At 33.5% G+C, this 13,206-nt stretch overlaps 1 protein-coding gene across 1 annotated transcript; it reads left to right on the top strand.

Moving 5' to 3' along the window:
* The first annotated feature begins 506 nt into the window (after window positions 1-506).
* Window positions 507-3,346, top strand: LOC138879047 (uncharacterized). Its single transcript, XM_070158621.1, has 5 exons — window positions 507-834; window positions 1,007-1,211; window positions 1,361-1,911; window positions 2,088-2,698; window positions 2,903-3,346. The coding sequence occupies exons 1-5, from the start codon at window positions 507-509 to the stop codon at window positions 3,344-3,346; spliced, it is 2,139 nt and encodes a 712-aa protein (XP_070014722.1).
* The last annotated feature ends 9,860 nt before the right edge of the window (window positions 3,347-13,206 follow it).

Raw genomic sequence — 13,206 nt, forward strand, 5'->3', positions numbered from 1 at the left:
ATATTTGACCCATTTTTAAGAAGTTCATTATCCAATCTATTTTGGGATTTTTACCTATCTATACCATATATCAAATCTTATTACCAAAAATGTTCATAATTTGTTATTTACCCATGTAGTCCACACTTTTACTACAAATTATATACCAATCCAAAAATAGGTAGATTTTGCCATTAAAAAAGCCCTAAAATGAAGGCACCAAATCTGATGTGATTCTGTCAAAGATTTTATTTGAATTTTGAAACTGAAGGAGATCTCTCTTCCTCATGAAGGCACCAGTTGCGTAATTCTCTCCTTCCTCAACAGAAAGAGATCTCTGTTGATATCAGCTACAACAAAAAACGCAATCAAATTGTACAATTACTGAAGAGAGACTATATCTATTCTTCGTCTCAAATTGTACAAAATTGCTCTTCGTCGATATCAGTACTCAAATTGTAGAAACTATATCTGTTCTTCATCTTTTTTCATATCAACTACACAAAATCATGTCAAAAATCCCAATAATGCTGAAATCGAATGGTAATTGGGATAACTATGGCAGATTTAGAGATTTTGAAGTTGATGCCATTGTGGTAGATGATAATGCAAACTACGGAATTCTCAGTTCTACAATTGCAGAACAATTATCGATTGATACATCGGATAAAATTATAGAAATCAAATACATTGTGAACGAGAATTGTCCTCCAATGGAGATTAGGAATGATATGGGGGTTCGTGCTTACATGGAAACCAAAAAGGAGAATAAAAACTTAGGTTCGTATCCTTTATGTATAAGCGTAAGAGATTTCAATATGGAATTGGCAATCAACAATGAAAGCACCAGTGCAGGTATGTTTGATTCGACATTGCAGAGAGTTATGGTGTTACTATGTTATCTACAATATTACTACAATTACCTACAATTAAACTACAAAGCTCACATAGTACTGAAAAGGATAAAGCAATGTTGCTTTCAAAATTATCTACATAGAAACTACATTTATGAATTTATTGTTTGCAGGTTCGTCTGGATCCCTAAACTTACTTGAATTTCCATCCTCACCAGCTATAGAGGAATATCAAAGTGAAATAATAACTGAATCTACGCAAACATATATTGAAGAAGGACAAGTTTATCAGGACAAGCAAACAGTAGCTGCTGCAATGAAGAATTATTCAGTGATGCACAAGTTCCAGTTCAGAGTAAAAAGATCTAGTCATAGAAGGTATGTAGTTATTTGTGGATAATATATCAGCAAAATCAGTGTATGATTGAAGATAGGTGGGTTTTATAAATTGTAGTTAAATTGTAGTCAGTTTGTAGTTAATTGTAGTTTTTTCATAAATTTGTGTAAATATTGTATTTCTTTTGTAGCTACTGGCTTATATGTGTTGCTGAAAGCTGTAAATGGCATTTCAAGGCAACGTCAATTAATGATTCGGCAATGTTCAAGATAAGAAGTTTCAGCCGTCAACACACATGCTGCCTAATGGACGAAACATTCATACAGCGCAAACGTACTGCAGCAGTACTTGGTAGCATGGTCGTTCCAAAGTATTGTGATCCTAAGACTGTTTACACACCAAAGGACATACAAACTGACATGTTATCCGAACATGGACTGAACCTAAGCTACATGCAAGCATGGAGAGCAAAGGAAAAAGCTTTACAGTTTTTGAGAGGGAATCCGTGTGACTCCTACAACAAATTACCCAAATATTTTTATATTCTTGAGAAGAATTATCCTTGTTCTGTTGTTAAATTGAAGAAGGCAGCAGATGATTGCTTCTTATACGCATTTGTTGCTCTTTGTACATCAATAAATGGTTGGCAACATTGTAGGCCGGTAGTAGTGGTTGATGGGACATTCTTAAAGTCAGCCTACAGGGGGATTATGCTGACAGCAAGCACCATGGATGCAGCAGGTAAATAATGGAATAATTTTTGTACTTATTTTGTAGACAGTCTTTAAAATGCAGTTAAATTGTAGTTATGTTGTAGTTATTTTGTAGTTATATAAAAGAATGTAGTTAACATGTCTATATTTCTCAATATATATTGTAGTTGTTATTTAATCATATTTTATGTCTTAAAAATGTAGGTACTATTTTTCCCTTGGCATATGCTGTGGTTGATTCTGAAAACGACGCGTCTTGGAAGTGGTTCTTTGAGCAATTCAAGGAGGCATATGGTGAAAGACCTTCAATGTGTGTTGTTTCAGATAGGCATAAGAGTATACTGAAGGCAACATCAGTTGTCTATCCGGGATTGGCACACTACTCTTGCATGTGGCATATATGGACAAATATAAGGTCAAAATTCAAGAAGGGACATCTACAATTACATGAATTGTACTTTGCTACAGCACGGTCATACACTATGGATGAATTTAATGAAAGGATGTTGAAGATTGAAGAGGTAGACCTGCGTGTAAAGTCTTACCTATATGATATTGGCTATCATAGATGGTCAAGAGTACATGCAACGGTGAATAGAACTTTTACTATGACGTCAAACATTGCCGAGTCATTGAATGCTGTAACAAAATATGCAAGAGAGCTTCCAATATTTGATCTATTTGAGTATATGAGGACTCTTCTTGAACGTTGGACAAAAGAAAAGTTATCGAAGGCAAAGGGTACTTTCACATACCTTGGTCACAAATACAACAAAGAATTGGAAGACAACAGTACATTATCTCAGAAACTAAGGGTAAGATATTTTTTTTTGGTGCAGTAGAATCAAAAAAGTACTAGCTGCAGTTTTTCCAGATTGTAGTTAAATTGTAGTCAAATTGTCGGTAATAATAGTTTGTAGATGAGCTGTAATATATTTGTTGCTGATTTGTAGGTAAATTGTTGATAATCCATTTTAATGATTGATGTATTATTATTTCTGTTTGGTCTTCAATTGTAGGTGAGGGCTTCAACAGATCATATACATACTGTGTTAGATGGTGTGAAGCGGTACATTGTGTGTCTAGAAAACAAGAAATGTAGCTGTGGACAATTCCAACTTGATGAACTTCCATGTGCGCATGCTTTGGCAGCATTAAGGCATAGGAATGAAACATACGAAAACTATTGCTCTCCGTATTACACAAGGAAGAGCCTTCTGCTTACCTATGAAATGCCAGTAAATCCTCTTCCTGATGAAGGCAAATGGGATGTGCCACAACATATTTTGGATGAGGTAGTAAAGCCACCGGCGGGAGATAAAAGGCAGCCAGGGAGACCTCACAAGGAAAGATATAAAACATTTGATGAAATAAAGTCAAAGAAATACAAGGTGTCATGTGGCAATTGTGGAGGTGAAGGGCATAACAAAAGAACTTGCAAGAATGCGCCGAAAAAGAAATGAATATCATGTAGTTAGAATAGTTATTCAAAATAAATGTTAGTGAGCTCAAATTATCGGATTTTCTTGTGTAATTGTTTAAGTTTTTGAAGATGAATAAGAAGTATAAACATCAATTTGTGTATCTGCACTATTTATGTTTTTATGTATTCTGTCAAGCATCTAAAGTTGTCTTTTTTTTATAGAATAGTTAAACTTTAATATTTACTGTATACAAAAAAACTGATATTAATAAAGAATGCATTCAACGTAAATTGTATCCAGATTGTAGTGAATATGTAGTTTAACTGTGTTAGAACTGTAGTCCTGTTATTCATATGTAGAGGAGTTGTAGTTAAAATGTAGTTTGACGTAGTTTAAATGTAGATAAATTGAATTTTTTTGATAAACCTTGTTGATAAAAGATGGCTAAATTATTTATATGATTCCTGTATTTATTTTATCTTTCTGTTGTGTAACAAATGACAGTTATATACAGATATTACTTGGCACTTGAAGGTATTTATAAAAATAACTTGAAGATTAAAGTCAAATTGTAAGACAAAGTTGTTGCTGTAAAAATGTAATCAGAGTACTCGAGTATAATGTAATCAACAAAAAGTGTTGTAGAAAACCAAAACGACATATTTCCTACATTGTTTTCCAATTCAACTACCAAATTTCACAGACCAAACTAGGAACACAATAGTCTATTTCTTCTTTCGTTGCACTCTAGTCCTCTCGTTTTTTGCCGGAGCACCCTTCCTCCTTGCTAGCCTGCCAGTAACCTCACTCTCACTGATTGACCCATCTTCTTGCTTCTTTGTTGCATAGTCCCACAGTAGAGCTCCATAGCGTCTACGGTGTTGGTCAATATCAGAAAGATCTTCCTTTGGGATTGCCAAATCTCCAAGGCTAACATACTCCGCAAATGCAGCCACAAATACACCACAATCGCTGCATAAGATGAGAATTTTTCATTATATAACAAATGATTAAAATAAAAAAATTAAACATATAGAAAGGGAGATTATTTTTTTACACTGAGCCTTCCTTTTGTTGTGGAATCTCAACAACCATCCATTGTATGTCGAGAGGGTCCGTAACTGGTTTTTCGATGTATGCCTTTGTGCTCTTGAAGTTAATGTCTTTACGTTTACCATAGAAACCAGTGCATGACAAATACAGAGGGATAATGATTGAAAACTTGTCAACCAATGTCTCAACTGTTTTATGACGGTTTGCTCTCACCATGGAATCATAAACATAAAGTTGTCTGTCCTTTATGTCAAAAACTAGCAACAACCAATGGAAGTTCTCTACAAGGTTCACAGGTATGAGCACATAGTCAACAAGATCCCAGGCAACATTAGCAAGAATTCTGTACCCAAGAATATATTCTCCAACATCATCCTCGGGTTTAACAACCGAATACCTTTGTTCCGGTGGAGAACTTATGAACTTGTCATAGATTCTTTCAATCTTTGTCTTGAACAAGCAATCCGTGGTTGTGAACCTAGTATTATTGTTGGGGCCATATTTGCCTCTTTTTCGCAGATAATACATAATAACATCAATGTGCTGCCAAAATAGAATAAACATATACAATAAGGTACGGTGTAACCACACTTGTCTACAAGACAACTACAGATTAACTACAATTTGAATTTATTAAAAACTCTAACAGATTGCTGCAAATTAGCTACACTATAACTACAGAAATATAACAGTTAGTCCAAGTACCTCACAAAATGTAATTTAATTGTAGTTTGTATGAACCATAGTGAACAAGTACTATATGTACAATTGACCCATCAGACTACAAAACAACTACACATTAACTATATTTATGCACTGTCTACATTTATTCACTATACAGAGGAACAAATGAAACATACCACCTAACTTAAGGTCCCAATAATCAGCAAGTTCAACCTACAGTTAATATTAATAGGCACAATCACAAGCTCTACAATATTACTACAAGGTAACTACAGTTGTGGTACACGGAGATTCCAAGTCAGTCAAAAGTACCAAAATTCCAGTTTGTACATACAATCATCATCACATATGATACATAAGGTCCATAAAAAGCAAAATTTCACAGCTGAGACATAAATATAGTAACATATATATGTTGTCTACAATATTACTACAATTACACATCATAGCTGAAAAATAAACTACAATTACACTACACAGCTGAAGACAAAACAGATATTGTGAATGATTATGTTCTTTATACTTACTGTGTTATTGATGACTTGTCCGGGGTGAGCAAGGTCATAAAACCAGTCCTTCTTATCAATCTTTTCACAACCAAAATCCAACCAAGGCTTGATTTGGTTATCCTTCTTGGAAAAGTAATATTTCCTCCTGTAATAACAAAAAAAAGATGATCAAATACAAAAAATTTACAAAATGAATTACAATTTTAAAGTATAAAAATGGTGAACAGACAGTGTAAAATGAAGCATTCATACCTCCTAGATACTTTATCACTACGAATGTATAACCAGTTGGTGAACCTTTCTGTCAATTCAGGATCTACATTTTCACCTATGACACTTGTGAAGGGGTGCTTGAGGTAAAAAAATTTAGGTCCAACAGATGTGCTGCCTCCAGAACTATACAAAGATGTGAAAGGTGATCGTGCATGTTTTCCCGGTTGCCTGGTTCTACCGGGATGAACAGGGGTTGATTCATCTCGTATGGGCTCGCCATACATGACCAACTGTGATAAGTTTTCTGGCAGCTCAAAGTCATCCAATGTCAAACCTTTGTTTTCAATGCCTTCAGGAACAACTTTTTTATCAATGCCTTCAGGAACAACTTCAGTCACAGTCACACCGTGAATTGGCGACTGTGGAACTTCACCTTCTGTAGATAAGTGTAGATCTATGTAGATATGAACAGTATTATGGAGTTATAGAGAATATAGAGAATATATTACCTGCTTGTTGTGCCTCAGCCACTTCATCAATTACTGGTTATTCCTTAATATTTCCTTGTAGATGTTCTGCTGAAACATCAGCTTGAATGAATAATTGGGAATGAGAATTGTAGATATATGTAGGAATATGTAGTTAAGGTGTAAATTATTAAAATTTTGCATAAAAACCTTATTGTAATGAAGGAATGGTTCTGTACCTGCTTTATATGCCTCAGCTGCTTCTTGGAAGTCAGGATATAAGTCAACATGTGGTTGAAAATGTTCTGGAGAAATTGTAGCTGCAACACATAGTAAAAAAATGATTAGTATAATTAAATAATGCTGTCTTGAAATTTGTAGATATGTATGTAGGAATTTTGTAGATACCTGTATTGCTTGTACTTCCATGCAGTTGATCACCAGCATTGAACTGGAATTGCTGGTTGTTCTATCCTTGATGTTGATAATTATTTTTTGTTGAACTACCAACAAACTACAATTTTGGGGAATATTTGAGACTACTTTATTCATATGTCTTAATTAGTCTTAGTACAAAATTATATGTAAATTCTTACCTTTGACTCGTCCAAATCAAACCTCTTGTTTATCACATTCAGAACACCCTTCAAAGATTGATCTATGAACTCTCGAAGGCTTGAGAGTTCCTCAAAAACATCCTTCCTATAGGCATCTAACTTTCCATCAACCTAAAAATTAAATATATAATTAGTTGGTAATCTTATTCTAACTGCTACAGTTACACTACAATTCAACAAACTATAATTGTTATAGATTTATACCACAAATTAACTACAATGTATAACATACTATAATTGTTATGTAATGAAGTCAAAATGTAGCAAATTATGTCAATATATTGTAGTTATTCATAATACCTGCACAATCCCCTTTTCCAACTTCATGAGCTTGCTACTGACAGATTCAATGTCCTCTTGACAATCTGTATATTTGGGTTCAAATGATGGAGAAGCAGCAGTTGGAACATGTGATGGTTGAGCACCATGTTCATCTTCATATTGAATCTTGTCTGGCAGATTAAGCACTCCAAGCTCTTCTCCAGATTCAATCATGTTTGTGAACTGAATGATGAAAATAACAGTTAATTCAAGTGACAAAAAAAATGTAGATTCAATGTAGTTATTATGAATGTAATTGTAGCATCATACAAAAGTGGAAAAAAATACCTTGATCCACTCAGGCTTGATCATCTTCTCTTCAATTGCAGTTAACCAAATCTGCCCCTTTGTAGCTGACCATCTTAAAATGCGAGGTATAGATTCAGAACATCTCGTAGCAAGCTCGGTGCTGACGGACGAGCAACACTCATATAGCCACACTTGCAAGGCTAATGAGCATCCCCGTATCAGATAAGAATGTACATGGGGATTAAGACGATGTCGGACAGATTCAATAACCTGCTTGAAGGATTTGATACCCCATGGGTATGACTCAAAATTACCAGACTCTATTAGAAAGAACATAAACTTGTCTATGAAAGTCACATGGTCTTTATCAGAAGGACAAACAAAAAATTCCAACATATAAAGAATGCACAACTTCACCGCATCCACATCGTTTGCCCATGCTTTATTAGTCACTACATTTTTCAAATGCCATTTCTCAACCCTTTCTTTGTTCGGAAAATATGTATTCATTAAAGGGCTAACATAGGTGGAAGTGTAACCATAGTCTGAAAACTTATTCACACAATTAAGACCAGTTATCAACCCAAATTCTCTCAAGGAAAAATTCAATTTTTCACCCTTAAATAGTACTGAAAAATATGAGTCAGTAGACTTTGTCAATTCATACTTCATCAGAAGATGAAGTGATTGGTTTTGCATACAGATTGTGGGGAGACCTAATAAGTAACCAAAACAAGTTTTTCTGAAAACCCTTAAAGCATTCGGAGAGAGTAAAGCTTGTATCTGGCTAGGTATGCTAGGATCACACAAACTGTGGAATCTAAGCACACCATAATCAACATTTTGTTGTGCAAAGTAAGGTCCATTCTGTAGAAAATATAAAATTAATGAACATTAGTAGTTTGCATAAAAAGGAAGCAGTAATCTACATATAACTACATGACAAATACAAAATATAACTAGAAGAAGAATAGCCTACCCACACCTATAACTACAAAACAATAACAGAAGAACAATGCACGTGTAAACATTATCTACAGGATGTAACAGTTACTTCAAGTATCTCACATAAATGTAGATTAACTGTAGTTAAATGAAGTTAAATATATGAGCTATACAGGCTACAATAAAAAATAACATATCTACAATTTAACCATCAGACTACACATCAACTACAAACTAACTACATTTATACACTGTCTAAGAGTCACAGTTCCAATTAAACTACAAAATTGAGACAAAGAATCTACAAAACAGTTACTTCAAGTATCTCACATAAATGTAGATTAACTGTAGTTAGAATGAAGTTAAATATATGAGCTATACAGGCTACAATAAAAAATATCATATCTACAATTTAACCATCAGACTACACATCAACTACAAACTAACTACATTTATACACTGTCTAAGAGTCACAGTTCCAATTAAACTACAAAATTGAGACAAAGAATCTACAAAATTAGGACAACACCACATTTTACCAAAATACACTTGAACAATCAAAGAAGAACAATGCACGTGTAAACATTATCTACAGAATGTAACAGTTACTTCAAGTAACTCACAAAATGTAGATTAATTGTATTTAGAATGAAGTTAAATGTAGCAGCAATACAGGTTGCAATGAAAAATACCATCTCTACAATTTAACGATCAGACTACAAATCAACTACAAACTAACTACAGTTATACACTGTCTAATAATCACAGTTCCTCCCAAAAAATTCAAAATCAAATGATTTTTCCTTGGTGTGCAATTTTGAGTATTTTTGTGATATTTTTGGATAATTATTTTTCTGTGTTTGCTTATTTGCTAAATTAATAAAAAATACAAAAAATATGTTGCATTTTGCATGTAGGATTTAATTCTACAATTGTTAGTAATTAAATTTGTTTTACAAAAATTAAAAAATTACAAAAATAGGCATCGTTTGCATTTTTAGCATTTAATGTCCAAATATACAATTTTATGCTTAATTATTACTTAATTGTGCGTTAATTGTTATTGGGAGTTAATTTGCGCTTTTATAACTTAATTTAATTCTTAATAATAGTTTAAGTATTTTTATAATTTAGTTTTAGAAAAATAAAAGAAGAAAAGAGAGCGAAAATATAAAGAAAGTCGGAATTGGGCCTCTTCTTCAATTTCAAGCCACAGGCCCAAAAAATGGCCCAATCTTCCCTACGACCCAGTCCATTTCGAACTGGGTCGACCCAGTCCATAACCCAAAAGACCCAAACCCCTTTGTCTTACATTTTACAAAACAAAACAAAAAAAAAACAAAATGAAGAAAACCCTAAAAATTGCAAAATCATCCGCCACCCTCCTATCTTCTTCTTCTTCCTCAAGTTCCAAGTTACCCTCCCATGTCCGCCCGTCGACCACCGTCCAACAGTTGACGCAGCAACAAAGCTGCTCTCCGACCACCCATGGCTACATCGTCTTCATCTTCTTCTTCTTCGTCCGAAATTCCTAGCCCTATCCGCCATTGACGAAGCTCGTCGAGCTCAAGCTTGAGCTCGACGCTCATGGCTGACCATGCTGCTTCTGTGTCTCAACCAAACAACCAAACGAACACAGCCCTCGATGAGTCAGCTGTTGTTCGAAGCTCCCATCGCCGCTGCTCGTCACGGCCAAGCCCGTCGCTGCCTTCGTAGTCTAGCTCATTCCGCCATGGATGAGCTTGAGGCCAGCTGCTTCTGTTGAGTAGTTTGAGGCCAAAACAAGCCTCAGCTGCTGCTGTTCTTCTTCGTCTTCTTCAGTGAGCGTCGCCATGGAAGCCGTCTCCTAGTTGATGCTTTGAACGCCGCTGCTAGGTCGTCGCCACTGCTGCTTTGTCGCGGCAGTGGCTTCAGCTGCCCCCGACGCCGCCTCACCTTCGTCCTCTTCACTTCGGCCTCGCATACACGGATGAGTTTTGGTCGATGTCGTTCGTCGTTGGTTAGTCATTCGTTGTTTCAATCCGGTTAGTAGTTTTTGAATTTTATTTTGTCCGTATTTTGTTTTGATATTTTTCGAATCTAAAATCGGCGAATGTTTGTTTTATTCATGTCTATGGTTAGATATTTGATTTTTGGTTTTGTTCATGTTCATGTTGTTTGTTAAATTAATTTTCAGATTTCAAAATAGAAGTTTAATTAGTTGTTTTCATATTCATTTCATGTTTGTATTATTGTTTAAATGAATATTTGTTAGTTTGATGTTTGTTAGATTCAAATTGAAATTTAATTAACTATTTCTTCAATTTGTTTCATGTGTTTATGTATTGTTAGAAATTGTTAATATTGTTAAGTTCAAGTTTAAGTTCATAATTGTTTCTTCGTCGATCTTGTTATTTGTTTAAAGAATTTAGTTGTGTTAGAGAAATATGTTGGTTTAATCGTTTAAATCCATCATGTTTGTTGTTTAAAATAGATTTAATTCATGTTCATACTTTGTTTGATTGTTCTTGAATCCGAAATTTGTATAGCTTGATTTCTTGTTTACCATTTGTGATTATTTCTTGAATTTGTCTCATAAAGTTTAATATAGGAATTGTTGGTTGTAATGTTGTTAGAATTGATTTTAAGTTCAATATGATTGAAGTTAGAAATCTAAATATACTTGTTTGTTGTAGTTGTTGAATCCGAAAATAGGATTGTTTGTTGCTAAAATATTGTTCAATCAAATTTTAGTTGTTCTTTGTTGTTCAATTTGTGTTCATGTGATTTGTTGTTGAAATGTTGTTAAAATCGTGTTCATGTGATATTGTTGTTATGATGTTCATCCGTGTTCATATTGTTGTTTGAACATTGTTAGAAATTGATCATATTGTCTATATTTTGGTTAAGTTTGATTAATTGATGTGTTATAGCTGATGGGTAGTTTGGTAAATTTGTAGTACGTTCAGGGGTAGTTTGGTAATTTCAGTAAGGTCGGAGGGGGTAGTTTAGGAATTGTACATTTTGAAATTGTTTATTTGAAGCATGGGGGACAAAATGAAATGGGGTGGGTTGTGATATGATTATTTAATATAAAGGGGGGACAAGATTTAATTTAAAGGGGAATCTTGCATTATTTTAAATGAAGCATGGGGGACAAAATATAATGGGGTGGTGTGATATGTTTATTTAATGTAATGGGGATGAGTGGAAAGATAATGGGTTGGGTAGAGAAAAAGTATTGATTTAATTGATTAAAAGATTTATGGGATGGGATTATATATATGTGAAGTCTTGAACACAAGACAGAGAGAACAGAATATAAGAGAAACATACACGAGACAGAGAGAAAAAAAACGGGAGAGAGAAACAAACAGAGAATAGAAGAGAGAAAAAAGGGCTGAACATTTAAGAGAAAGAAAAATTCCGAAAAATATTTAAGCTTTCAAAATAAAAATAAAAACTAAAAAATCTTCTGCTTTCTTTCTTTGTTTGAAATTAGTATTAATGGTTGTTGTTTCATTCAAAGCTTAAAGCTTTTGTTTTTGGGATTACTACTCCACCGGTCTGTTACTGGGTTGTTACTGTTGCTGGGCAGTTGTTGCTGTTACACTGTTATTACTGTTGCTGATTTTCATCTTCATTTTCTTTTGCTTCCAATATCAGGTACATATCTTTTAAACTCATGTTGTGAAGAGCTTCAACATGGCAAGTAAATGAAGTTTGGAATTATAAGGATGTCTTTTACTCATTTAAATTTTATTAGTTTAAGTTTCAGTTTTGTTTTAGTTGGTTAATATAGTATTAAATCAATTGGTAGATTAGTTCTCTTTCTTAATAACAAATGGCTTAGTTATTTTAGGAACGCGATCAACTCATTTCTTTTAATATATGAAATAATGTCAATGATTTTTTACAAAATATAGAGTTAGTTTTTGCAAAGTATTCGCATAGGCAGAATATAAGAATTGGTTTATTTATCTCAAACTCAATCTTCGTAAGCAAAATTAACCAAACAATTATAACCTCGGACTAAAAACAAGTGGTGTAAAAGAAGGATGGGATTTATAGATTGTAACATTTTAAGTCAAAAAATGTGTAAATAGCGTTTGCTCCAAATATAACAATGAAAATTCTTCAAAAAAAATATTACTTCATTTATTAAATCAATTGTTTTCCTAAGTTTTATACGCAATTCGCTTTTTGGGTAGATAAATATTGTATTTACCATAAAAATGGTAGTATTAATCACACGTTGTTTATTTTTATTTTATTTTACTCTTTAAACTCATGGTTTTTGAGGAATATAATTCACACGTAAAAATATAATTTGCGGTCAACACTTAATGAATTGTGAATTCTTTTCAAGGAATTTAGAGGCATCTCAAATAGTGATTTCTCATGACTCTTACATTTAAAAATAGATGGATGCAATAAACATTTGTAGAGAATTTATATTACTGTCAAGAATATTTGCATAATTAAGGATGCGTTCGCGTGACTTGATTATACTTCTAAAGGCGATTCGGATTATGCGTTCGCGCAACTTCGAGCAAATTTTTACTAAAAAGAGATTTCTCGGAGAATATCATTATTAATTTCATAAAAACCCGAGATGTGATGTTCACTACTTAATTATACCAAAGGGCGAATGTTCTTGATTTTATTTAAAGCATAATTTCGAAAATGATTATTTTAATAAAAATATTATCTATATTATTGTGTACACGTGCGCGTGACACAACTCCGCATGTTTTAAAAATATAATTTATAACACGAATATACGTACGCGTGATTCGATTCAAAGAAGGGTCTTTAAATCTAAATAGAAGCGGTAACAATAAAATCATGCAATAAAAATG

This window comes from Nicotiana sylvestris, chromosome 10 (genome assembly GCF_000393655.2).
Source record: "Nicotiana sylvestris chromosome 10, ASM39365v2, whole genome shotgun sequence".
In the NCBI taxonomy this organism is placed as follows: Eukaryota; Viridiplantae; Streptophyta; class Magnoliopsida; order Solanales; family Solanaceae; genus Nicotiana; species Nicotiana sylvestris.